Source organism: Ruditapes philippinarum, unplaced genomic scaffold (genome assembly GCF_026571515.1).
Source record: "Ruditapes philippinarum isolate M1 unplaced genomic scaffold, ASM2657151v2 ctg598_1_1_1_1, whole genome shotgun sequence".
NCBI classification, from domain to species: Eukaryota; Metazoa; Mollusca; class Bivalvia; order Venerida; family Veneridae; genus Ruditapes; species Ruditapes philippinarum.
In genome coordinates this window covers 398,646-422,477 of record NW_026859523.1, presented here as the reverse complement: position 1 = coordinate 422,477, position 23,832 = coordinate 398,646, and the positions used below count along the sequence as shown (strand labels likewise).

The window sequence follows — 23,832 nt, the reverse complement described above, 5'->3', positions numbered from 1 at the left end:
AATGATACCATTAAGAAACTAGACTTAAAAATGTTTGTTAAATCTAAATTGTTAAACTTTTGTTCTTCTGGTAAAGTTTGTATACATGTTTATATTTGTATGGCTATAATATTGTTTGTATTTAATGCCAATTAAATATTCTGTTCTGTTCTTCTGCATTTACTAGAATCTAAGTCTGATAACTTCTGTTTGACTACTACCGTTAACCATGTCTCACAACACGATCTCGCAAGTCAATTTGTAAGAATATCGGCAATTAAATAATGTAAGTTTTTACATTCATTTAGGCTATACAATCAACAATAATATATAACAACAAATATTATTTACTTACATGATGAGCAATTGCTATCCAAACACACTGTATGCGAGTAACTTCTCAAATGCGTATGTTGTTTCTAAAATTACCGGATTCAAATCGCGCATGCCTTAAGGTTTTCACACATGTTTGTTTGTATAGTGTTTCTGAAAACACGCCGCCTTTGATGTTACGTTTTAAAAACAATATCTTATTCAACCGTTGTTTGCCGATCATCTTTAACGATAATTATCGATAATTGATAAGCACGCACATCGATCAAACATCAATCCAATAACAAAAGATAAATAAAAACAGATTAATACCGGTCATTGTGTTTACTTTAATCCGATTAAAATTGAAACATACAGAACAGAACAGAACAAAGATTCTCATTTTTTACGGTAATAAGGTATATTCTATAGATTATTCAAAAAAAGAATTTTAATTCTAGACTGCTAAAGTCTAAACTTCCTTAACCTTTTTCTGATTAACGATATTGGCCGGAAATTGGACCCGAATTCAAATGTCTCGGGTAATTCTTGTGCTGAATTTGCTTGTTGTATATGATTGAAGACATGCATACACATTTAATCTTGCACAATTCATTGCTATAAGTTACAGAAAATAAGAAAGAATCTTAAAATCAATGTTTTATGATACATGTATAATAGTTTGAAATTCGGTCTATGAGTGAACAAACACGTTTTCGATATATTACTAGAAGTCGCATTCATTCATCCATGTTTTTAGTAATATTGACATTGTATTTCAAAATGAAATAAATACTAACTTATAACTTTTAACTATCATACTTTTCTAGCCTGGCGTTCAGGCGTTGATATTTTTTGCTTAGTCATAACATAAGCGCTATTTCATTTTCGATCGGGTTTGTCGATTTGCCGAACAGAAGCCGATAAAAAATCTACAGACTGGAACCCAGGCTAACACTTTTCGTAAATGTCATCATATTAAACTTGTCCATTCGTTTTGTTCTTTGTTATATGGATGGTAGGCACAATTAAATTTTCTTAGCTTTACTTTCCACTTTTAAAGTTTTTTTTTTTTTGTTTTTTTTTGGGGGGGGGGTAAAAACCTATTTAGGCCATTAGATATTACCAACAACTAGTCTGGGCTAAATCTTTGACTGCTTTTATAATATTATAATATGTAAAAGATAGTCAATAACTTACTGACTAAGAGGTTTGTATGTGCATGTATATCTTTCAGAAAGAACTGACTTGCAACAGTGAACATTTTTTCTAGTCTGTAAATCTTTAGTGTTCTCGCTACCATTATATACTCGTACCAGAATAAGATAGAAAAACTGAAGTGTAGACTTTTTAGTATATTGTAAGTTGGCACCTGTTAATTTGAAACATATACATACAAGCGCAAAATATTGAATATTGGACATGATATTCCATAAATTATCTTTTGTCTGCTGTAAAATCCATGCTTTGACATCCAAACATTGTATATATTACAATTTATATTTGTTATAAGCATTGTATTAAGCTTTATGCAAAATAAACTTTTCGTATTTGTATATAATATATCCTTTCTCTGTAAGATGATATACATCATGTTTTTTTCTTCTGGATAATGAGACAACAACAAGCAATACTATAAGTGGTCAAGTTTAATAATTATCATTATAATGAACATGCATTTTTACGAAGTAACGGGCATATTCTTAGCATTAAGGGATCAGATATCACAAAGTGACACTGATGACCACTTCCGGTTTCTGGATTACATGAGAAGTCACTAATGCATCGCTTACAGTTTGACTTTGGCCAGCACATGTTATTGCGATATTCGCCTGAAACAAAATAAGTCACCATTTTGATTGTATAAAATGATGTTATTTGTTAATAATAAAATATTAATGCAATATGATACATTCTTTAATATGTCTTACTTTACTTTTTCTTCAAATTTTCAAGAACTGTTTTGAACATGTCGGAACTGAAATTAATCTATAGTTGAAATTGTGCTTCTTCTTTTTTAATCCGTAGGTTTAAACTCTATTTCGGTGGTTCGAAAATGCATACGCTGCTACTTTAAAGCCATGGTGTTCAGCTATTGACGGTCATTAGAAATTTAAAGTATTTCACCGATTCAGGGATTGTATAGTCGACAAACCGCCATCGTCGGATACCCACGGTTGATTAACATATAACATAACATGTGGTTCGGTTGTGGGTATCCGACGTTGACAAACCGCGTAACTTTCCGTTTTTAACATTTACATGACTTTTAAAAGAGTAGCAATGCGCACTGTTGTCTGCCGGAAATTAATCATGATATCAGTTTATGATAAAACAACTTAAAGTTTTCCGATACTGACGGTGACTTTAAAACATTATTTGCCAAATCATTATTTATTTAAATATAGATGCTGTGTATTGCATATTGTCATTGTAATAAATACTGTTTTATATTTAGTTAGTTCATACAGAAATTACTTAAAATAGAGTGAAATAAGAATCCCTAAAGAAAGCCCAACACGGCAAAATTGAAAATTTTGCAGGCTCGGTTTGATTGAGCCTGTCCATGGACGGTACTGTAAAGTGCAAACTACCGTCCACGCCACCTAGCACAAACTTAAGCAGAATTCAACATTTAAACATGAATTGGTAAAAGAAGTTATAGAAATCTATAAGATAATAGACACACTCTCAAATCTGTTCCTGTAGTTAACCAGTACTGAGCAATGAGTGTTAAGTTTTCACTGACTTTGAATTATTTAGCGCTTTCAATTCTAATTTAGTTAGAACTAACGGAAAGTGACGAAATATGCCGACTTTTACGAGTCTGTCTGGTACATCTTATAATAAAAATATGCAAATGTCTGAAGAAGATGAAATACTTACACGCGTGGTCATATGTTTCTCTTGAATTGCATTGTACATTTAGAAAATCTCCGCATTGTAAAGTTTTCTCGTCAAAAACGTCTGGGTATGTACACTCCATTACATGTTTCCCTAACCATGGTTTGAATCTTCTCACTGGCAGCGAACAATTGTAATATAACTGACATTCTTTAGGATGGGATAATAGCCCGGCGTCCCTCAGCTCACATGGGTCAGGATCATCGCAGACTGTAAAATATATATATGCATACAACATAGGTTGTATTTTTTATTTTAAAATTCAAAGTTCTTATCTTCAAAGTTTACTGCAGATCAATGAAATTCAAAAAAGAAACCGTTTAGTTATTGTGTATAATGCTCTATATATCACATTGTGTTTCTCAAAGCAATGGCTTATTTATTACTTCTGTATGCGTTGCATTTTCTACTACATACATAATTAATAATATAAAACGTTTTGTGTAGAGAGATGCACGTATGAGTTTCCTAAGGCGACTCTTAACAACTGTATATCATTATGTATGTATATATTTTCATTAATTCATTTTTTTTCTTATCAATTGACAATTGTTGATAGATGTCATCGCTATGCTGACAGCAGGGCCTCTTTTCTTAACACTATATCTACTATTTGTTCAGCAACTCTCCAAAAGTTATTAAATGGAGACCCAAACATTAGTGATGATGCAAACAGAAGACTGTTTGAAGCCGTTCATACATACATCCGAGAAAGCAGGAGATTCTCTTAAGCATATTCACATCAGCTCAAATCAATAAATACTTCCCATCTAAATCGCCGAACTATCCGAATGATCCACATTTAATTTATTTCTTCTTCTTTTCTATTTTGCTGAAAGTTTCTTACTTCATTTCTTTCTATCTTAATTTACGTTATTTCTCTTTAATTTTATATAACAAATGATGCAGTCTTGTATTCTCATTCATTTTTTTGTATTAATATTTGCTTTACATTATAACTAAATGTTAGAAACAATTTTGACTTTAACTTCTTAAAAAAAAATGTAAAATCAGATATATTTCAAGCAAGTCACATATACTGTCATACCGTATTTTATGCATTGTAAATCTATAAGGAGAAGGCCTTTATAAGCTCAGCTTTCGGACCCAATCCTTTTTCAGCATATTATGTTTGTATTGTGTACATTATTGTCTGTATATATATTGTGAATTTGTTCGAAATAAACTATGTTTAAACTAATTGTTGATAGATATCACGGATTAATTGCATTAGTTATCTTTCAGTATGAGTAAATATTTGAATGTTTGTACAATATGCCTTCTCTTTTCTCATTTATATTATACATATAAATCTTGTATTTATATTTACTGTACATATGATTCTTAGTACAATTTTAATATGCATATTATAATCAATATTTTGTTAAAGCTCCTCAGTTATGGAGGAAATAAAGATAATAATCATAATCTTTATTTAAATTTTAATTCCCGTGTGTAGTTTTACCTTGCTTTCCAAAGAAAAGGCTTTTCATTTCAATATTCAGTTTCTGTAAAATTCATTTTTATATGTTAAGCAATATTTAGTGAATAAAAGTAGCGTTATCTTACAAATTATTGACACTTTCAATATCCATAAACACGTGAATAATGTGAAATAAGTCATGTTTCCCGCCGCTATAACACTGTAATGGCGTAACACTGTTACCCATGCCCCGTATTTAAGAATTACTTTAACTGCATGGGTATTGCAAAATGTTACATGATAAATTGTCTTAATTAAGGGAATAACTCCATCACCGGTAATGTATTTTTCACAACGTCTGTTTCTCACTTTTACACCGGCTGTTTCATTGCACACGAATTGCACACGAATACGCTGTGTCAGTTGATTTGCACATAACTGTAACTTTACTGTATTTAGCCACTGGTTCAGTCGGGAAAGGGTACACATTTTCTCAGTTGAGAAATTGACAAAAACTTGTGGATTAAACGTTATAATTTTCCGATTAACTATGGTGGACATACTGACAAAATCTAACTTCAAAGCAATGACAGAATGCCATAGTGGTTATCCTAGTTTGAAATTCATTATTTTCCTTCATTCTTTTCATTTTTATTTTCATACATGAATATCAGTTTTTAATATCAATTATTATGATATTAGGAAATAAGTATCAAAGACTGTCCCACATGTGAACACTGGCTTTTGATGAATTATGATAGATTCTAACTAGCAATTGTTTGCAAAAGTTCGCCTGATTGTTTAGAAGATAAGGGAGAAATGACAAAATGATAAAACTTATGGTTTAAAACACGGAACAAAATCACCAAAAGTAAAAAAAGTCATTTTAAAACGTATCACTGTACGAATCAATGTATTTTGCGGAGACTATAATCGTATCAATGTCTTTTAGATTTATTTTGAAGGAAGATATAAGCTTATAGACACAGTTTCGGATCCGTTCCTGGAAGTGACCAGTGCTGAGCAACAAGTGTAAAACTTCTTGCTCAATGAAACAATGACTTGCTCCAGTCATGTCGGTGTTTCAGCCTATGATGCTAGCGGTGCTTTGATTACTTTGATGTCCGACGCGTTTACCACTCGGTCATGCCGTCACATGTAAATGCATTTTACTGACGGCATAAATTTTATAGAGGGCATAAGGTTATTGATGTATTTTACTGACGGTATAAACGTATTAATGTGTTTACTGTGGTATAAAAGTACCAATGCATTTTACTGAGGGTATAAATGTATCAGTGTATTAAACCGAGGGCATAAACGTATTCATGTATTTTACTGAGGGTATTAACATATTCATGTATTTTACTGAGGGTATTAACATATTCATGTATTTTACTGAGGGTATTAACATATTCATGTATTTTACTGAGGGTATAAACGTATTAATGTGTTAACTGGGGGTATAATATAACAATTGTATTTTACTGAGGGTATAAACGTACTATTGTATTACATTGATAATATAAACGTATTAATTATTTTACTGAGGGTATAAACGTATTCATGTATTTTACTGAGGCTATTATCTAAAAATGTGTTTACGTACCACTGAATTTTACCGCATTTTGAACCTAATCACATGACCTAGCCGAGTAAAATGGTCCCGTTTCCAGACCATTCTATTTGAAAGTCACTGACTTATAATAAGTATAATTATATATAAACATGATAACTCAGAGAAATTATACTATTACATAACTACATGGCGTTTTGTAAATAGGATCGTACAGATAAAAGGTCAAACTGCCAACTGAAATGTTTAAAGCTAGTCTATCTTATTTCAAAGATTATTTGTCTATCCTGGCAATTTGGTCACCTTTTTTTCTTGTACAAATGCATAAATTTAAAAAAGGCTTATCAAACTCAGACCTATTATCAAATACGAGCAGTAAATTTTTTTCTTGACACCGGATACGAAAAAAGTCATAATTTCAGGCAAATCTGTTAAATCATCACTTATTAAGTAAAACCTGCAAGAATTAGTTTTCAGTAAATTCTTTGATCGATTTAACAAAAAAAATATTTTATAATTTCATTTTGAACGGTGATACACGGTCGGTAGATTTATACCCTAATCACATGACTCTGCCGAGACATCCTATTTCGTAAAATGGTCCCGTTTCCAGACCATTCTATTTGAAAGACATTGACTTATAGTACGTAACATGATAACTCAGAGAAATTATACTGTTATATTTACAAAGTTTATAAATAGGATCGTACAGATAAAAGTGAAATGTTTAAAGCTAGTCTATCTCACTTCAAAGATTATTACTGTCCTTGCCAACTGGTCACCCTTTTCACTTGAACAAATGTATAAGCTCAGGGTGTAACATATTTATCAATTGAAGTGTTCGCTGTTCAAAACCTTACCTATGTCCCATTTTAACACTGAGTGACATACACATAGGATCTCGCATAAGTTGCCATATTACATAAAATGTTATCAAACGACTTCAAGAAAATATTATCAAGCGGGCCTTTTGTGAGCTTTATAACATTTTTTGAATACAATGAGGTTATTATACAGTTAAATAAATTATAACATAGTTGTATAGAATACTGAACCCTATATCAAATCTATATCAACGAGGTGCTAGCCGAGTGCAATAGTCCAATATGATCAGTATTCTACTCAATTACGTATAATGAACTCTTAATTGCAAATCTATTTTTTGGACATTTTGACAGATAACAATTGACATAGTTAATTCGAGTGCAATTTTAATCTGATATGATTTTTTTTTTTTTGGACTTTGAAAATGATAACTAGGTAAGGTACAGTATAATAGTGATTTTCGACTGGCAATATATATACTTGACTTTATTGATACTATTTGATCCCATAACATATTGGGAGGTCACATGGTGCCAAAGCTGGTAGTCAATTTGTTTGGTTTCATTTTATAAGGTGTAATATAAAAAGAAATGCGATATGGTTATATTTCAAAGGGAAACAAGTGATGTCATGTGATTAAAAGTACAATGTTGAAGTATTTCACCTTGGCTATGAGACAACAGCTTTAATGTAAGAAGCGACACAGATAAGACTGGGAGAAATTAGACCGCAGACAAAATCAAACTATGAATTAAAACAACATGTAAAATTGTGAGATAACCAAACCATGGGGACATATTACGTATGATTTTATTTCAATACTTTCCTTTCAACTTTGTTTTCTGAATAACATCACGCGCATTTTTTTTACTTGATCACGCATCTTTAAGTTGATTATAACAAAAAGTGTTTTGTTTTTAAAATTTTTCTCTTTGTATTTTCTCATTGCTATTGACTTTCATATGTCATTCTGTGATAAATTGGCTCATATGTACGTGTGTGTGTCTATTAGCGTTCGTCAAGGTATCATTGTTAAATCAGGTTGAAGCTATTGTGTTGTATTAAGAAGGTAACATGCAAACAGTGTTGGCCATTGAATTTCATGCTTTAGTCTGCCATAAAGTCCATTCTTTTTTATAGAAATGTTGTAGTTCTAAAAACTATAATAAAGTCTTATATATACATGTTTAAGACTGTCATTATCATCTCAGTACAATTTGACCATGCTGGTCATCTTTAAACATTTACTTGCTGAATTTGAACTTTTGTAAGACTCAAAGCTGAACAAATCAATTACATACATTTAGCAGTTAAATGGTTAAATAAAACTAGTTTATCATACATACTTAATGCTCAGATGGCTTATTTTTTAATTAATAGGTACTCTTGACTCTATGGTTGGCGGGGTTTGGTCACGTGCAAGTTTCAGGAAGTGACCGGTTTATGTTTTACTTCGAAGGAGAAACTGTGCGTATTAAATTAATTTCTGCAATTATTTCAAGCAATTGCAAAAGTAATTGAAATAAGAGTAGAGATAACCAATCGATGATAATTTATTTTTTATTACATCATTAAACGTTATAATCTATGGGTAAAGAAACCGATTGTAATTTGATGACATTGGAACATTTACTAAGAGACGTTTGGAATCATTTTAAGGTTTGTCGAGCTCGTTTTTTTTCAAAGCATGATAGTTAAACAAGTGCCTGGACAACATGGACTTTTCTAAGGTAAAAAAGTGCAATAATTATGTCAAGGTCCATGTTAGTGACCTCCTATTATGCTCTTAAATAAGTGTGTAATTTTTCAGCCCATTCCCTTCAGTAGTTTTAAAGATACCAACTTGCATGAAAAAGAAATAATCAGTGTGACGACGTTGCCGGCACCACACTCATTCTCAGTTAAACCACGACATTTCATAAATATTAGAACTGAAAAATAAACACTTTTTGTATAGTTTTCCGACATCTTAAATGTAAAATATTACTAGTACTGATGTCCTTTATTTTTCCGTATGATAGGTTTACTAGAACCCAGAAATAACATTAATTTTATTCATTTTCGAGACCATGGTCCTTAAATTTGTGCATTTAGTATGGCGATTTCATTTGGTCTCTTAGAATAACCTTTCTATCATTTAATTATATCAACATTTGGGGTCAGTTCAGCCAGATACGGGACCTGTCTCTTTTCATGTTTACTTCGTTTTTGTGATTGCAAGATAAGATAAATGTATTCGTTCATGAAAGTAAATATCCATATTGAACTCTATAAAAATCAAAACGTCTAAATACGAATTACACTACCAAAAGTATGATTTTTAGAAGCTGTTTGCAAGTGATAAACATATTTCATATAAATATGTTTAAAACACGGATACTTCTTTGTTTTCATGAAATAATACAATAACAATAAAACCAGGTCCATTTACAAGTTAAAATAATTTACCAAAACAAGCAGAATAAATCACAGGAGAAGGTGAAAGAGGCAAAGTCCCGTAAATGATAGGCTCGTTAATGTTGAACATTTCTGTTTGACAAAGAAATTTTATGAGAAATTGATGAATGGTTTAAATTAATACAGCATATAAGCAAGACAAATATCCACTCTATATATATTAAGTACAATACATTGATATTAATGAACGCACATTTTAAAAGCCTCGTAAATGGTCTTGTAAAATAACACACGAGAATGAGTGATCAAGGCCGGACTGAGTACAATTATGAATAGTCGCGCTAAAATCAGTCTGTTTACATAACTCTTTTAAAGAGTGCCAAATACAATCATGAATCATGTTTAGTGAAAATATCATCTCTAGTTTGTGATTTAGAAGTAGTGACCATGATCTTCTATTCTAACACTAGGGTATATTCGTCGGTAGTAACAGACTAACCTGTATTCTAGTCCCGCTTAACAAACACGAAATGGACGAGGTTCACACAACCAATGGGATTGCCGATATCGAGGTAAAGGCTTTGATACCATTCCTTCCTTGTACTCCGGTTTTCAGACACACGTATAAGTTCAGGTTGTGCTATGTCGTATTAACATTGCGCAGTGCGCTAGAAAAAAACACGAAAATACAACAAGCTCATCATTTTGTCGTACCTTCCCTCCGCGGGGCGCTAAACGAAAACACGAAAATACTACAAAGTGATCGCTTTGTAATTATTCTGATCTTTCATTTTTCGATCCGCAATGCGCCTGACGAAATTATGACGAGGATACTACTTTGTCGTTCTTTCGCTCCGCAGGGGTGCCAGACAAATCACGAAAAATAACGACAATAAGGCCACTCTGCGGGGCGCGAGGTGAAACACGAAAATGCGACAAGGTAGTCGTTTGTTGTATTTTTATGTCTTTGTATGGCGCTCCGCGAAGCAAAAGATCGACATGGCACATATCAGCCACCATATGAAACAGCTTTGTGTTGCTTTTTACTGGCTTGTTCTTTCCGTTAACGAAATAATTATCCCGAGATTGAATTAATTGATATTAATGTAATAGAGATAATTAACATAACAGATGGTACTAATGCACTCGGTTACTGATCACGTTTTTGTTTACGTAACTCGATAATGTAATCACAATAGCAAAAAATATAATATTATAATCATCTATCAAAAATTACAGGGTATAAAATACTCGATCGTCATCAGATTCATGTATTTCCTCTTTATTTCAAGTAATCATTTTCTTCTCTGTTTGCCTCCTATTTCAGATATAATTATTGTATTTAGATTATTTTATGAAACAATGCATCTTTTTGTTTATATTCTATACAATAGCTTAAAATGATGAAAGAATGGATCGGATTTCTACCGGAAGTGAGAGTATTGAGATCTGACCCGATAGCGTCCCGGCAAATTCTACACTGGTGTAACAGCAAGGAATTAATTCTGCTTCTAAGGAAAAACAACGAATCGACGACCCTGCACCAACAATTAACAACTGCTTCAAATAAGGTATATCAAGCTAACTAATTTAGCCTTTCTTTTCACATCAGTATTAATAACTGTAGTAGCGCTATGTTCTATTCAAAATTTTAAATAATCTTGATCTCATAAACATAACACTGTTAGACCGTAACATATTCTATAAAAATAAAGCGAATTCATCTATTTTTGACCGACAACTTACAATTACTATTTCCCCCCAATTTCAATTTAATAACGTCAAACATCACGTCACGTGTCTTTCTTTTCTATATGATTATGTGTAGGTCTACCGATGGTCGACTTTAAACAATTTGTATTTTCTTTATTTATGTAATACATTTATTTGTAGTTTCCAGAATTAAATAGCGCTAGAACTACAGCACCGTCAGATAAAGTATCCACGTCAAATGCTTACCATACAACAGAGAATAAAGAAACACAAAGTACGACGTTATTAAACCAAATGACGTCATCACCAACACGGGTTAAAGTAACAACAACTGCGGAAGCTCCAGCCTCGGCAACAAGTCAGCATGCTAGACGCGCAACAACGCCCTCAACATATGGACCAACTGTCATTTATGATAAATCATCAAATGTAAGTTTTACTTTTGTAATGTTTTGTTCACCTTATCCATCAGTATCTTTGCATCAAGTGAGATTTATTATATGCTTAGTGATCCCTATTATTATGCGTACGTGAAGCTAGTCATATATAATACTACTTCTGTGAAAGCTGGCATGGGTGACATTCCTATCAGAATGAAGGGAATATCAGGCACAGATTAAAATTATGGTCAAGGGAGGAAACTTGTGGACGGAAAGACCGGTTTATTATCTTTCTTTGTGTTTTGATCAAGGGAGAAAACGTGTGAACGGAAAGTCTGGCAAACTTGTGTGTATGATCTTTCTTTGCAATTCATGTTGCGTGGACGACCGCGCGCGTTCAAGCGGAAGGACGATAAACAGTAGGATTTCGGTCGATAACGATATTTAGGAATGACATATTATAACCAGACTTGGAATGTAGAGATATTCTTTGATTGGTATTATTTTGGGACACCTTGGTCTTCTGACTAGACCTCGCTTTGTCTTTCTTTTGGATACATATAATGAAGATCATGGTCACTGTTACTCTAAATAGAAAAAAATGATTTCTGGCCGATAACTTCAGGTAGGAATGAGATATTTTGAGCAGGCTTAATATTTTGTGAGCTTATGCAGATATCTTGTTTGAGATCACTTTTAAGTCCTCTATGACCAAGATCGATATGACTTGAAATATAAACCGCCTCCGTGGTTGAGGGGTTAGAGTCGATGACTTCTACTCCAGTTACTTCTCTGGCGTGGGTTCGATCCCCGGGAGATGCTTTGGTAGTTTAGCGCGGAGGAAGGTTGTTTAGTACTGGTGTAACTCTCCAGGAACGATGGTTAGGAAACTACCCGCCTATATGACTGGAATACTGTTGGAAAAAGGCGTAAAATGAAACAAAGAAACAAACTTGAAATATAAAAATTGTTTCAGGTCGATAGCTAGAGTGATATATAGTCATCACAATAGCAAGAGTATGTGAATATCCCATTTAGAATTACTTTAAGGCTCTGTAGGAGATCAAGGTCGCTGTAACTAAAAATAAAAAAATGGTTTCCTGTCAATATAGATTCTAGTAAAGAAAGGGGATTTTAACAAAACTTGGTATAGCATTTTCATACGGTGACCTCGTTCGGTATTGCTGTCGGAGGGGGGAGGGGAGGGGCTAAATGAAGGTCACTATAAAGAACATAGGTGTTCGGTTCATAGCTGGATTTAGGTGTGGAATATTGAAATTACAGTTGTTATAAACCATGCTTATGTGAAGAGCCACTGATTCTTAAACTAGGTTAGAAATGAGATATTGTTAATATTAAACTTAGAATATAGATAGCATATGAGGATATCTTACTTAGGATTGCTGAGTAAACAATTTGATTGATATTTGGACAAAACAACACAGACATGTTTAATATTTCAGATCTGATCATGACATTTACTGTTAAGGTCAAATATTACATTTTCTTTAAACTTTGTGGGACGTTTGTATACTGATTTAATCAATAACACCTGTTGAACAATATCATCTTATTATGACATTGAATATCAATTATCAAATTTGCAACAACGTTATTATTTATATATAGTTTTGGTAAATAATTCATGATGATTGTCATCGTCATAATAGGTTGTTCAAATGTGCCTTAAATTTAGCGGGTAAAGAACCTTTGGAAATAAGAAAATCAGACTTTGCTGCAGAATTGTATCGGCTATTGATTAAAACCTGGTGCCGTAATATTGTTTTAGAAATATTGCAACACATTTTCCCCTTTAGCTCACGTTATCGCACGTATTTTGACAAACGTTTATTCAGAAAAAGATTATAGTACCAATGCCTGTTACATTGTCTCAAGTAGAATTGACTTTTGTTGACTTTTATTCATACTTGAAGTACTATTCTTAATTAGAAAGAAGCTCGTTTGAATTCTGCCTCATACGGTCATTTTCAGAATATACTAATAAATTATAAAAGTTTGATAGGCTATATAGTCCAGTAAAAACAGTCGAAAGCTAATGTAACCGAAGCCGCTAGGCGATGGTTATAGAATACAAGGTCTTTATGGATGGTCATTTAACCTATCAAAAATCTTGATCAATAACTTATATTCTTGCATAATTATTTTTCGTGATGAAATTAAAAATAAGTCAAAAGATTGCCACCACCGTGTACATTTTATTGCAAAAATATACAAATAACGATTGTAAAATGAAAGTCTTACTTTAAAAGCAACGAATTGACAAAGTTCAACCTTATATTGTTAAAACACACGGAAACTGCCGAATCGTGCCGACTTTGTACGAGCCCGTGATAGGTATTATTGATCCGCGCCCACAGGCGAGCTTTTTGTGTTTACTTTTTTTGTCCATGGGCCCGGATTTGATCAATTAAACCCTTCGATTTACAGCTAAAAACTAATTCGCATTCAAGAACTCCTTTCTATTTTTATATTGGTTTCCCCTTCAGTGATTCGCAGCATGTCATATTAATCAATGAGAACCGGAAAGCAGTTCATCTGTACATAAATTCGAAGGCTATAAATGTTCTGTTTGACACTTAGGTTATAAATTTGTTATTTCCCTTTTTTAGTAGTACATGAAATTATAATTTGTTTCATTTTGAATTACATTTACACACAGCATATCAAGTATTCTATAAATGATTGAATTTGTCAATATAATGAAGATTATAGGAATAAGACTTTAATAATTTTGCTTTTGATAATTATACCCCAACCACAAAATGTGGGGGGGGGGTAATGTTTTTTATGAATGGTTTTAAAGCAATTCAACAAAAAAGTATATTGATCTCCCAATAAATCAATTAACAATAGTTTTTTTATATATATCACCAATGTCAAATAGCTTTTATATCTTTGACTCGCAACAATTTGTTATTTCCCTTTTTTAGTAGTACATGAAATTATAATTTGTTTCATTTTGAATTACATTTACACACAGCATATCAAGTATTCTATAAATGATTGATTTTGTCAATATAATGAAGATTATAGGAATAAGACTTTAATAATTTTGCTTTTGATAATTATACCCCAACCACAAAATGTGGGGGGGGGGGGGGTAATGTTTTTTATGAATGGTTTTAAAGCAATTCAACAAAAAAGTATATTGATCTCCCAATAAATCAATTAACAATAGTTTTTTTATATATATCACCAATGTCAAATAGCTTTTATATCTTTGACTCGCACGAACATGATATTAGTGAATTTCCTCATACCTGCCTAAAATTCAGGTAACAGTCTTTTATTATATTGATGAATATTGTATCACTATGTACAAACAAAAAAATCCTGAATTTGGTCTTTTTAAAATTTATCCCATTTTTTCATTCCAGTGTGTGTTCTACTTTCAGTATTGAAAGAATCCATTTTTTTAATTTGACATGGAAAATATTCATGTAATATTACTATATTATTATATAAGTCCTTTTATTACTATCTGTATATTAGTTACAATTATAATAATAAAAAACAGACTTTGATATTGTTATCATCTTATGTTACTGACTACAGTAGTGACACAAACAGAACACAGTACAGTCATGTTACATAACATTTACAAGTCTTGTAAGTCTTGTTTGTATTCAATGGAATTACTTCCCTTACCAGGTAGGAGTCAGTGAAAGCATTTTTATATTAAATATCTTTCCCCTCTTTTCAATTATGGACAGTGCATAAGATAAGTATAAAATTTTAGGCAAAAAATGGTTTACAAAACATTCGGAAAAAATCTACAATAGTAAACAATCTGAATATTACATGACCTGTGCGTAGGAATAATTTGGTAAGGTATCTGTAATGAGCGCATTTTTTGCGCGGAGCTTCTCAATTGCTGCCTTGCAGCAACATTTGTACTTGTATTACCAGTGTTTGTTATTTTGTAGGGAAGTATGAGCGCAGTTATAGTAGACCATGATGTTTGTTATGTCTACCACCTCACTGATACAGATATACAGCTGGTCAATATGGAATCTTACATCAGGAACGCTTTTGAGGTTATATTACATTTTTACTGTCTTATATCAGGAATGCAATTGAGGATATATTATATTTTTACCGTCTTATTAAGATAATCATCGTAGGGTAGGGTTCGAACATATGAGTTCAAATCATAAAAAGTTACAATGACATTGATTACCACCTGGGTCATTACGTTGGTACACATTCTTCTTAGAATAAAACTACATAATTATATTTCCTCGGATAATATGCAGACTTACCCTTTTATTGAACTTTCCCAAGCACCGTGTAGACTTAATTATCATCGTACGAATATAAGTTTCAGGGATGATTTGCTGACCTGTCGGGACTAACTCAGGGAAGATATTGTCCTGCAAAGGGTCGTTGTTTTGAAACAAAGATGTCTTTAAAGTATTGTCGAGCAACATTGCCACCAACGAAAATAGGACTTAGGTTAAGCGGCATGAAAAAGACGTCCATGATGTTGATGCAATCAGCGTACCGGCAAGGACGCAGCAGGTTTCGATATTATGGTTAATGCCGGTGTCCGAATATAAACAAAACGAACAACAAAATTCTCCATGTTCCGAAAGTTCACACCAAATTGCATATTGGACTCCATGTAGCCTCGTTCCAATTTCCCGAGTTCACAAAATTTAATATCAAATGCATATTATGCATTTTTGATGTGAAATGAAAAGGTCATTTTACATAGTTGAGTATAATATTGACTCGTACACAGCTGTAATACTTCTATTGGACTCGGCTAGCGCCTTTATACTTTTTACAGTTGTGTACTCGTCCGATGGAATTTAGTTTTGTACTCAGCAATGTATAGTAACTTAATGAATATTATTAGGCAATATATAAGACAACATCTTACTGGCGATGCTGCAAAATCATTGGTGAATCATTCAATTATAACGAGACTGGACTATTGTAATGCCCTTCTAAATGGCTTTGCAAAGACAGTTCTTAACAAACTTATAACCAAAACTTCTAGGTATGTCAGCATCACGCTCAAAGAACTTCATTGGCTCCCAATACATCGAGGTATAGATTATAAAATCCTAACTCACGTCATTGGAGAAGCCCAGCAATACATCAGAAACTTGTTAACATTTTATATACTTTAAAGACAATTAAGGTCTCTGCATGAACCGGCTTTACTGAATGTTCCACGTTCCAAAACTATAACATACGGTGATGAAATGTTTTTCATTTGCAGCACCAAAACTTTGGAACACATTACCTTCAGAACTACGTGACTGTAAAATTATCTCGTCTTTTAAAAAGCTTTAAAACTCATCTTTTAACAATTACCTATTAATATTCTTCTAGTTTTTTACACAAGTCTGCAAATTTTACCGTTTTTATAGGACATTTTAAACGTTATATAATTATCATCATTATTATTACACATGTTTGATATAACACTGCGAATAAAAGCACGCGTAAAACGTCAAAACACGTATATTTTCATTAATTTAAACTATTTCATTTACGCAATAAAAATAATCTAATAAGAATCTCACAGTCGCTGTCGTATGATATAGATCGTCCAAGAGAATTAGATTAAGCAAGTTTTATAACATTTTCATAGACGATTTAACTTACATTCTATATATCTTGCTGAAATACCATGATTTTAAAACAATGAGCTTTTAGATTGGACTACTCAATCAAAAATTCATTTAAAAGTTGCATATTAAACAAACTCATCAAACCATCTTAGAGTTGATTGACTGATAAGACATCCGTGGCCAACTTTAATTTATAATAAGGGAGGAAACTCTCATACCCTATAAAGGTTTATCGTAAAATGCAAGCTCTAATATCCGGGCAACTTCGCTAAAATACATATGAAAACTCCATGTTCTACTTTTTGGATATAAACCGACGATATGTTGCTATCATTTGACATATGTTATTATTAGATCGAAAATAATTTAAGCTTTTTACATGGGGTATTCATGCGTTACATGCCTTTTGCACCGATTAAATTCATGAAAGGGAGTTACTATTTTCTAACAGGGTAAAATAAGTAGAAATTAGAACACTTTTTGGTGCGCTCTGTTAAATGTCCCAGATTAAATACTTAAAGTAATTTAAGCCAAAATGTCCTTACCACTATATATTCACCTCGGCTTCGATCTATAGATTTAACTAAATGTTCTATAATTTGACCAGGCGTTGAAAGGCAAATACTCTATTTTCAAGCGTCATGTTTAAACATCGTGTCCTAAATTAGAATACTATAGAAGTATCTATAATATGGTATAGCATTTATGTTATATTTTGTCTACCCCTGACTGTTTTAGTAACGTGCATAGCAAAAACAATATCAAACCGAAAAATGTTTAAAGTTATTCTTATCTTGAGACAATTCAAATTTTGCTAGAAAGCATTTCAGTTTTACATGTTTAATATCATTCAGAAATACCATCTGTTTTTGTATTCGGTTGGTACAGCGAAGGTGTTATGACTACGAAATGGTAGAGTTAAGGCATTATGCCTTTCGAAGACAGGATGCATTATTGCTTCGGCACAGTAGAGTATTTTTCTTTGATAGAGTCTTCGACATTAAAATTATAAAAAGTACACTATGTTTTGCACATCTATACTTGCAGAGAGCATTGCTGTCGAAGGACAAGTCACATGTTATCAAGAACGACATGTATATAAAAGGAGCCAGCTCTATCGTCAACGAGGAATGCCGTGGAAGTGTGTTTGAATTTTTGTAACTTTGTTATTCCTTATGTAAAATACACATGCACTACCCTTTATCGTCATTTTGTTATTTTTTCTAACGGTGAGATGCGTATTGTACTGCGTCTTTTTTTATTGAAGATGTCACATTTTACCAGGTGGCAATGACCGGCCTGAATAATCACACTACGAATGTTCTACACTACACAGATCAAATAATGTGCACTTAATCACCAATTCTAATTTTGTAAACATACATGCTAAAAGTACACCAAAACTAAAAAAGCTTTTGAGGAAAAAAATAAAACATTTATGTGGCATAATGGGCCTTTAATATAAATTTCATCAACCATCTACTTTGAAGGCGGGATGACGTATTGGATCCAGGCCCGCTCTTTATTGTTTACGTTCACAAATAATAAGTTGGTTTCTCAATGGTGAACTCTTTATTTATGGATTGCTATAGTCTTTATTTAGTTTGATATAATATTATTTAATCTTGACCCGACAATACATGTCTAAGGTCATTTTCAGTTACATGTTCGGGATTAGTATCAAAATATACGTCTTAAAATTCTCTTTTGTTCCCCAGATCAAGAGAAAGAAATATGCTGAATTAAAGGGTCATGATGATTGTTTTTTTTTTTGTGTGTTTTTTTTTTTTTTTTTTTTTTTTCCACAGGACTATGAAAGCCTATAATTCATATAACATTCGTAAAAATATACCAGGACAAATAGCATACAATATATCTCTTGTTAAGGCCATGTAGTTCACACAAAAAGATTGAGATTTTTATATACTTTTATATACTTTACTAAAACTTGAAAGTATACGGTTTTTTTCATATATGTTAAAAATTTTTGTAAAACAATTTTATCGTTGTAACAGATGTCCCATCCGTGTTTAAATATGAAAATAGTTTTGATAGAGTGTTTACATGGGCGTCATACATTTGGGCCACAAGCGTCTGTGGATTTTGACTCTTTGGGCAAATTTCAAAGAGGATCACAAAGTGATATTACATGTTAGATGAATTGCAGATTTTAAGAAAAATATCTGTAAATCGTGATTCTTATAAAATCAGTGTAACAAAAGCGACCCAAGGCGCGGGGCTATATTTAACACAGGAGTATGATAAATATAACTTCTGTCGAGTGGTAAAGCAACATGCAAAATAACTTAACTCTAGAACATGTACTGATTGAACACCCTTGATTCATTGTTGACATCACTTTTGTAGAGGGAGGTGACGCATGCAAAATAGACTCTTGGCATCTTAGTTTCACGCATTTAGAGCTTTAAATAATTGTGTTTTATTAATATACAAGTCTATATAAATGAAAAATTCCCGTGACATTATTTGTATTACTTTTGTAAAGGAACACAAGATGATGCTACATGCCAAATATCTTAATTCTAGTCATTGTAGTTTCTACAAAGAAGGCTTTGAATATTTCATTTTTAAGGTATATTTTAGCTTTTGTGACCTTATTACACTTTAGACTGGAATAATCTATAATAATATAAGTTTTGTAGAGGCTCATCATCATTTCTTTGAAGTTTGGTAAAATCCCAACATCGCTGTGATTAAGAAGGAGAAGCTGTATAAAGACAATGAGTATAAATATAAGTATCAACGACGGAATTAGAAAACTTCACAAAATCTCATCTCAGATGACTTTTCGCTCAGATGAGCTAAAAAATGTGACGGCCGCCATTTGTTCCGACCTTTTTATTTTCAATACAATACACATGTACTAGAAAAAGTCAAGTGTTCTATTATCCCCCCATTTCCATCGATCATACAAAGATGACGAAACGGGTTAAAATATCAGAACACCACTGTCGTTAATGCCTCCTGGTCAAATGGGCTTAATTTCTATACTGAGCTGAATTAATAACGGCTGCCATCGACATGGTCTGCTTATTTCTAATGCACGATTGGTGCTTTTCACACGCATTATTTTCGTGTTTGTACAATCTTTTTATGAGAATATGAAGTTTAATGAAACACACCAGAAAAGATAATCAACAGCAATTGTATTTTCTTTACAGGAGATGTAACGTTTTTCAAGTAATTTAGTATATGTCACGAAAACTGACCTGGTGTGTGTATGCAATGTACGAGTGACAGTTTTTTCAATGTGCAAACATAAATGTGTAAACAAACCATTACCACTATATAAGGGCGCTTTCAAACTTCGCAAAGCACAGTATATAATTTTTGTTAGACAGTTGAACTTTGATTAAGATTTGAAAAGTGTAAATTATATAAAATATATAAATATATATAAATATTATTCTTACTTAGATACTTTGGAAATATTAACATCATGCCTACTAAATATAAGTTAACATATTTTAATGGACGAGGAAGGGCCGAGTTGTCTAGAATGATCTTCAATGCTGCAGGCGTGAAATTCGAGGACGATCGGGTTGAATTTTCACAATGGCCACAGCTTAAAGCAGGTAAGTTGTGTATGACAACGAATAACCTATTTAATATATATTTATATTTATTTACAGAATTAAGCGATAGTGATAACCAGAACAGTATAAATAAAAGCTAAGATATACAGATGACGTTAAACATATTGGAAACAGAACCCTGATATTGGACTCCTCTTGTCCAGCTTTTGATTGGGAACAGTCCGTTCAATGTTTAAGGGATTTCAATATCAAAATATAATAAATTATAAAGCATGATCAGATTTTATGAAGATGAAGACTGACATCTTTCTGCACTGGAAGCAAAGGGCTCAAAACTTTCAGCAGGTTATATTGGGATTATTCTTTGTTTTAAACTGGTCACATGTGTCCATGAAGGTGTATACGTAAACGTTTTAATTTTCTTTAAACATAATTGTTATTTTTCTAATTATAAGCACTGTTATAACTTAGTTAACAAGCATAATACATCATCACTACCAGCGTTTGTTAATTTGTCAGGAACACCACAAGGCTCACTACCGGTGCTTGAAATTGATGGAAAGAAAAGGATATGTCAAAGTTTTGCAGTTGCACGTTATCTAGGAAGGGAATTCAGTATGTAAAATCATAATTAATTTTTATTTGTCAGGATTTATTCCTCTGTTATATAAAAGAAATCATCTGGGATGAACAGTAAATTAGCTTCATGTTATCCTTCTCGTTTTAACTTTATTGCGTGGAAAAATATTGGTGTTTTGCATGCGCTCAACTTAAGCTTTCAACCAAAACATTGAATATATGTATTGCATTAAAATGTATTAAGCATGTAACGTTACTGTGCTTTTTACTTTAAAAAAATATTGTACATATTTAATAAAGTATCTCTTGTATCATGAATTTTAGAATTATACGGGAAAGGGAACTCAGAGATGGTAATGGTAGATCAGATACTGGACACACTTTTAGACATGTTTACCCCATATGTAACAATAGCTTTTGGCAAGGACAGCGAGGAAGAAAAGGTAAAAATGCAATCATGCTTAAAGGAAAGTTTTTTTTCATCTACATGTATAAAGAATGACACTCCGGTCTATTAGGTGTGATGAATTTTCATAAAATAAAAGCCATTTAAAACCTGTTATTACTTTCGCAGTATATGGTCCCTACATGTGTATCATAATGGTACGGGTTTCATGAGAAAAAAACCTTATAGATCGCCAAAAAACGGCAAAATTTATACATGACAATTGTAAAATTTGGTATTAAGAAACATCTTCAATGGTGCTCATAAGGCGGTTAGCATGCGACACGTTCGTCGCACTCCATGAAAAGCGACATATGGTCCCCAAGTTTAATAATGCTTGCGCACTGAACAAGAAAACAATGGAATAAGGAACTTAATAAAATGAAATTCTGAAAGGGTGTCAGACGTTATAAAACATAAGTTTAAGAACAGGCACAATACCCGAAGGCTGGAGTTTTACGGCACGGCGTTTTTAAAAGTTAAAATCAAAAAACTGAAACTGAATAAATAAATTTCAAAGTGATAATTTGTAAATAATCATTCAATTCTCTTTTTTATTATGGCTTTATTTCATCAGGTACATTTCATCCTAGTACTTTTTATATAACAAACTGCATGTTCTAAAAGAAAAGTCCACAGTATTTTATCAAAATACTTTTATGTTCAACAGAAAAAGAAGTTTGAAGAGTTTGATACCAACACGTTACCTACGGTATTAGGCAATATAGAAAAGCTTGTTGCAGAAACTGGAAAGAAAGGTTTTGCTGTTGGAGACTCGGTATGTGGAGTTCTTAAATAAAAAAAATGAAAAAGTGGTAAAATTAATCAAATATATGACAGGCAAGATATTAGATACATGCTACATTATGTAGAAATTAATATCAATTAAAATACATTTAAGGACGATCGTTTAAATTAAAAAAAAAGATAAATAAATGTTGAAGAAATTATATTAAAAATCTTAAGTTTTGATTGATAAAGTAGGTGTAAATAAATGCCATTGAATACATTTATATAAGTTGAAAGTCCATGTTCAATTGTTTGTACTGAAGATGTGATTTCAATTTATTATTTACGTAGTGAGTATATTCAAATTATAATATTTCTTTTTTATTTCATTTTGATTTCATTTCCTAGCTGACAGTAGCCGATCTAGCATTGTATGTTTACCTTGAAAACTGCAATGCACTCACAAAAGTACCCAAAGATAAATATCCAGGTATTGCGTCTAGTCTTGAAACAACTGCAAAACAACCAAAGGTAGCAGCGTACTTGAAGACACGTCAACAAACCCCCTTCTAGGAGATGTTTCATTACATAAACCAAATATTTAATACTACTTTTTATACTCTACCTCTTAAAGTGTTTTCCTACACTTAGGTAAAAATGTTGTCTTTTATAAAACAATAAATATCAATTGTTTTGTAATACATGCCCAGTTGCCGGAAACATAACAACGGACAGACGGATGTCATTTGTATAACATGTTTTGATATTAAGTAAGACTGAATGATGGATCTGTTTTATTTTGAGTTTATATATTATGTAACAGATCAGATAACGAATGAATTAACCATTTTATATCTATTGTGACTTTATATTGTGATAATGAATTAAATTCATAATTAAATTTTCGAATAAAAACCATTTTAAAAACGGAACTTGTTAGTCAAGATTTATATCCATTTCATGAATTGTTATATGGCGAGACTTGCCGTGTGGCCACTGTAAAAGTCACCCTGTACATTTAATGAATGATGTTATTTTTTCGATCCTTGAAGATCGTTCAGCACGACAATTATTGTTCTGTAAACATGTTATGTGGTACATGCATTTTGAATTTCTTCCTTTTGGGCATTTTCAACGTGGGTGGTTCCAGTATTATTATATGTTTCCTGCTTTTTAAATTTGTCTTTTGACGTCTTATATGTGATATGCAGATTCATAACCTCAGATCCCCTTTCAAAATTTCATTTTATTCAGTTCAGCCCATTGTTTTCTCATTTAGGGCACACTTTTACTTGGGGACCATACGCCGCTTTTCATGGAATGACACTCCTGTGTCACATTGAAGGTTCCATGATAACCACCGTGTGAAAATATCTGCGGATGTTTCTAAATTAAAAGAATTTCACC

At 32.2% G+C, this 23,832-nt stretch overlaps 3 protein-coding genes across 3 annotated transcripts; 2 read left to right on the top strand and 1 right to left on the bottom strand.

Moving 5' to 3' along the window:
* Window positions 1-1,924: 1,924 nt before the first annotated feature.
* Window positions 1,925-5,122, bottom strand: LOC132756843 (uncharacterized). The gene is made up of 3 exons (XM_060747986.1): window positions 4,765-5,122; window positions 3,178-3,405; window positions 1,925-2,123 (listed from the first exon to the last, which is right to left on the bottom strand). Exons 1-3 carry the CDS (start codon window positions 5,105-5,107, stop codon window positions 1,954-1,956), a joined length of 741 nt encoding a protein of 246 aa, XP_060603969.1. The 5' UTR covers window positions 5,108-5,122; the 3' UTR covers window positions 1,925-1,953.
* Window positions 5,123-8,452: 3,330 nt separating this feature from the next.
* LOC132756842 (uncharacterized) lies at window positions 8,453-18,316 on the top strand. The gene is made up of 6 exons (XM_060747985.1): window positions 8,453-8,486; window positions 9,887-9,988; window positions 10,811-10,987; window positions 11,310-11,558; window positions 15,457-15,567; window positions 18,163-18,316. The coding sequence occupies exons 1-6, from the start codon at window positions 8,463-8,465 to the stop codon at window positions 18,274-18,276; spliced, it is 777 nt and encodes a 258-aa protein (XP_060603968.1). The 5' UTR covers window positions 8,453-8,462; the 3' UTR covers window positions 18,277-18,316.
* A 2,121-nt stretch (window positions 18,317-20,437) lies between these two features.
* Window positions 20,438-23,348, top strand: LOC132756837 (S-crystallin SL11-like). Its single transcript, XM_060747982.1, has 5 exons — window positions 20,438-20,711; window positions 21,192-21,287; window positions 21,576-21,694; window positions 22,367-22,474; window positions 22,834-23,348. The coding sequence occupies exons 1-5, from the start codon at window positions 20,576-20,578 to the stop codon at window positions 22,996-22,998; spliced, it is 624 nt and encodes a 207-aa protein (XP_060603965.1). The 5' UTR covers window positions 20,438-20,575; the 3' UTR covers window positions 22,999-23,348.
* The last annotated feature ends 484 nt before the right edge of the window (window positions 23,349-23,832 follow it).

Coding starts and splice junctions, on each gene's coding strand:
- LOC132756843 (XM_060747986.1), bottom strand. CDS start 5,107: ATGTGTACCCTTTCCCGACTGAACCAGTGGCTAAATACAGTAAAGTTA. Junction 3,406..4,764: donor ATTGAAAGTGTCAATAATTT/GTAAGATAACGC, acceptor TATATTTTACAG/TCTGCGATGATCCTGACCCA. Junction 2,124..3,177: donor AGAAACATATGACCACGCGT/GTAAGTATTTCA, acceptor ATTTTGTTTCAG/GCGAATATCGCAATAACATG.
- LOC132756842 (XM_060747985.1), top strand. CDS start 8,463: ATGTTTTACTTCGAAGGAGAAACT. Junction 8,487..9,886: donor TTTACTTCGAAGGAGAAACT/GTGCGTATTAAA, acceptor TTCTAACACTAG/GGTATATTCGTCGGTAGTAA. Junction 9,989..10,810: donor ATGGGATTGCCGATATCGAG/GTAAAGGCTTTG, acceptor TCTATACAATAG/CTTAAAATGATGAAAGAATG.
- LOC132756837 (XM_060747982.1), top strand. CDS start 20,576: ATGCCTACTAAATATAAGTTAACATATTTTAATGGACGAGGAAGGGCC. Junction 20,712..21,191: donor ATGGCCACAGCTTAAAGCAG/GTAAGTTGTGTA, acceptor TTAATTTGTCAG/GAACACCACAAGGCTCACTA. Junction 21,288..21,575: donor TTATCTAGGAAGGGAATTCA/GTATGTAAAATC, acceptor CATGAATTTTAG/AATTATACGGGAAAGGGAAC.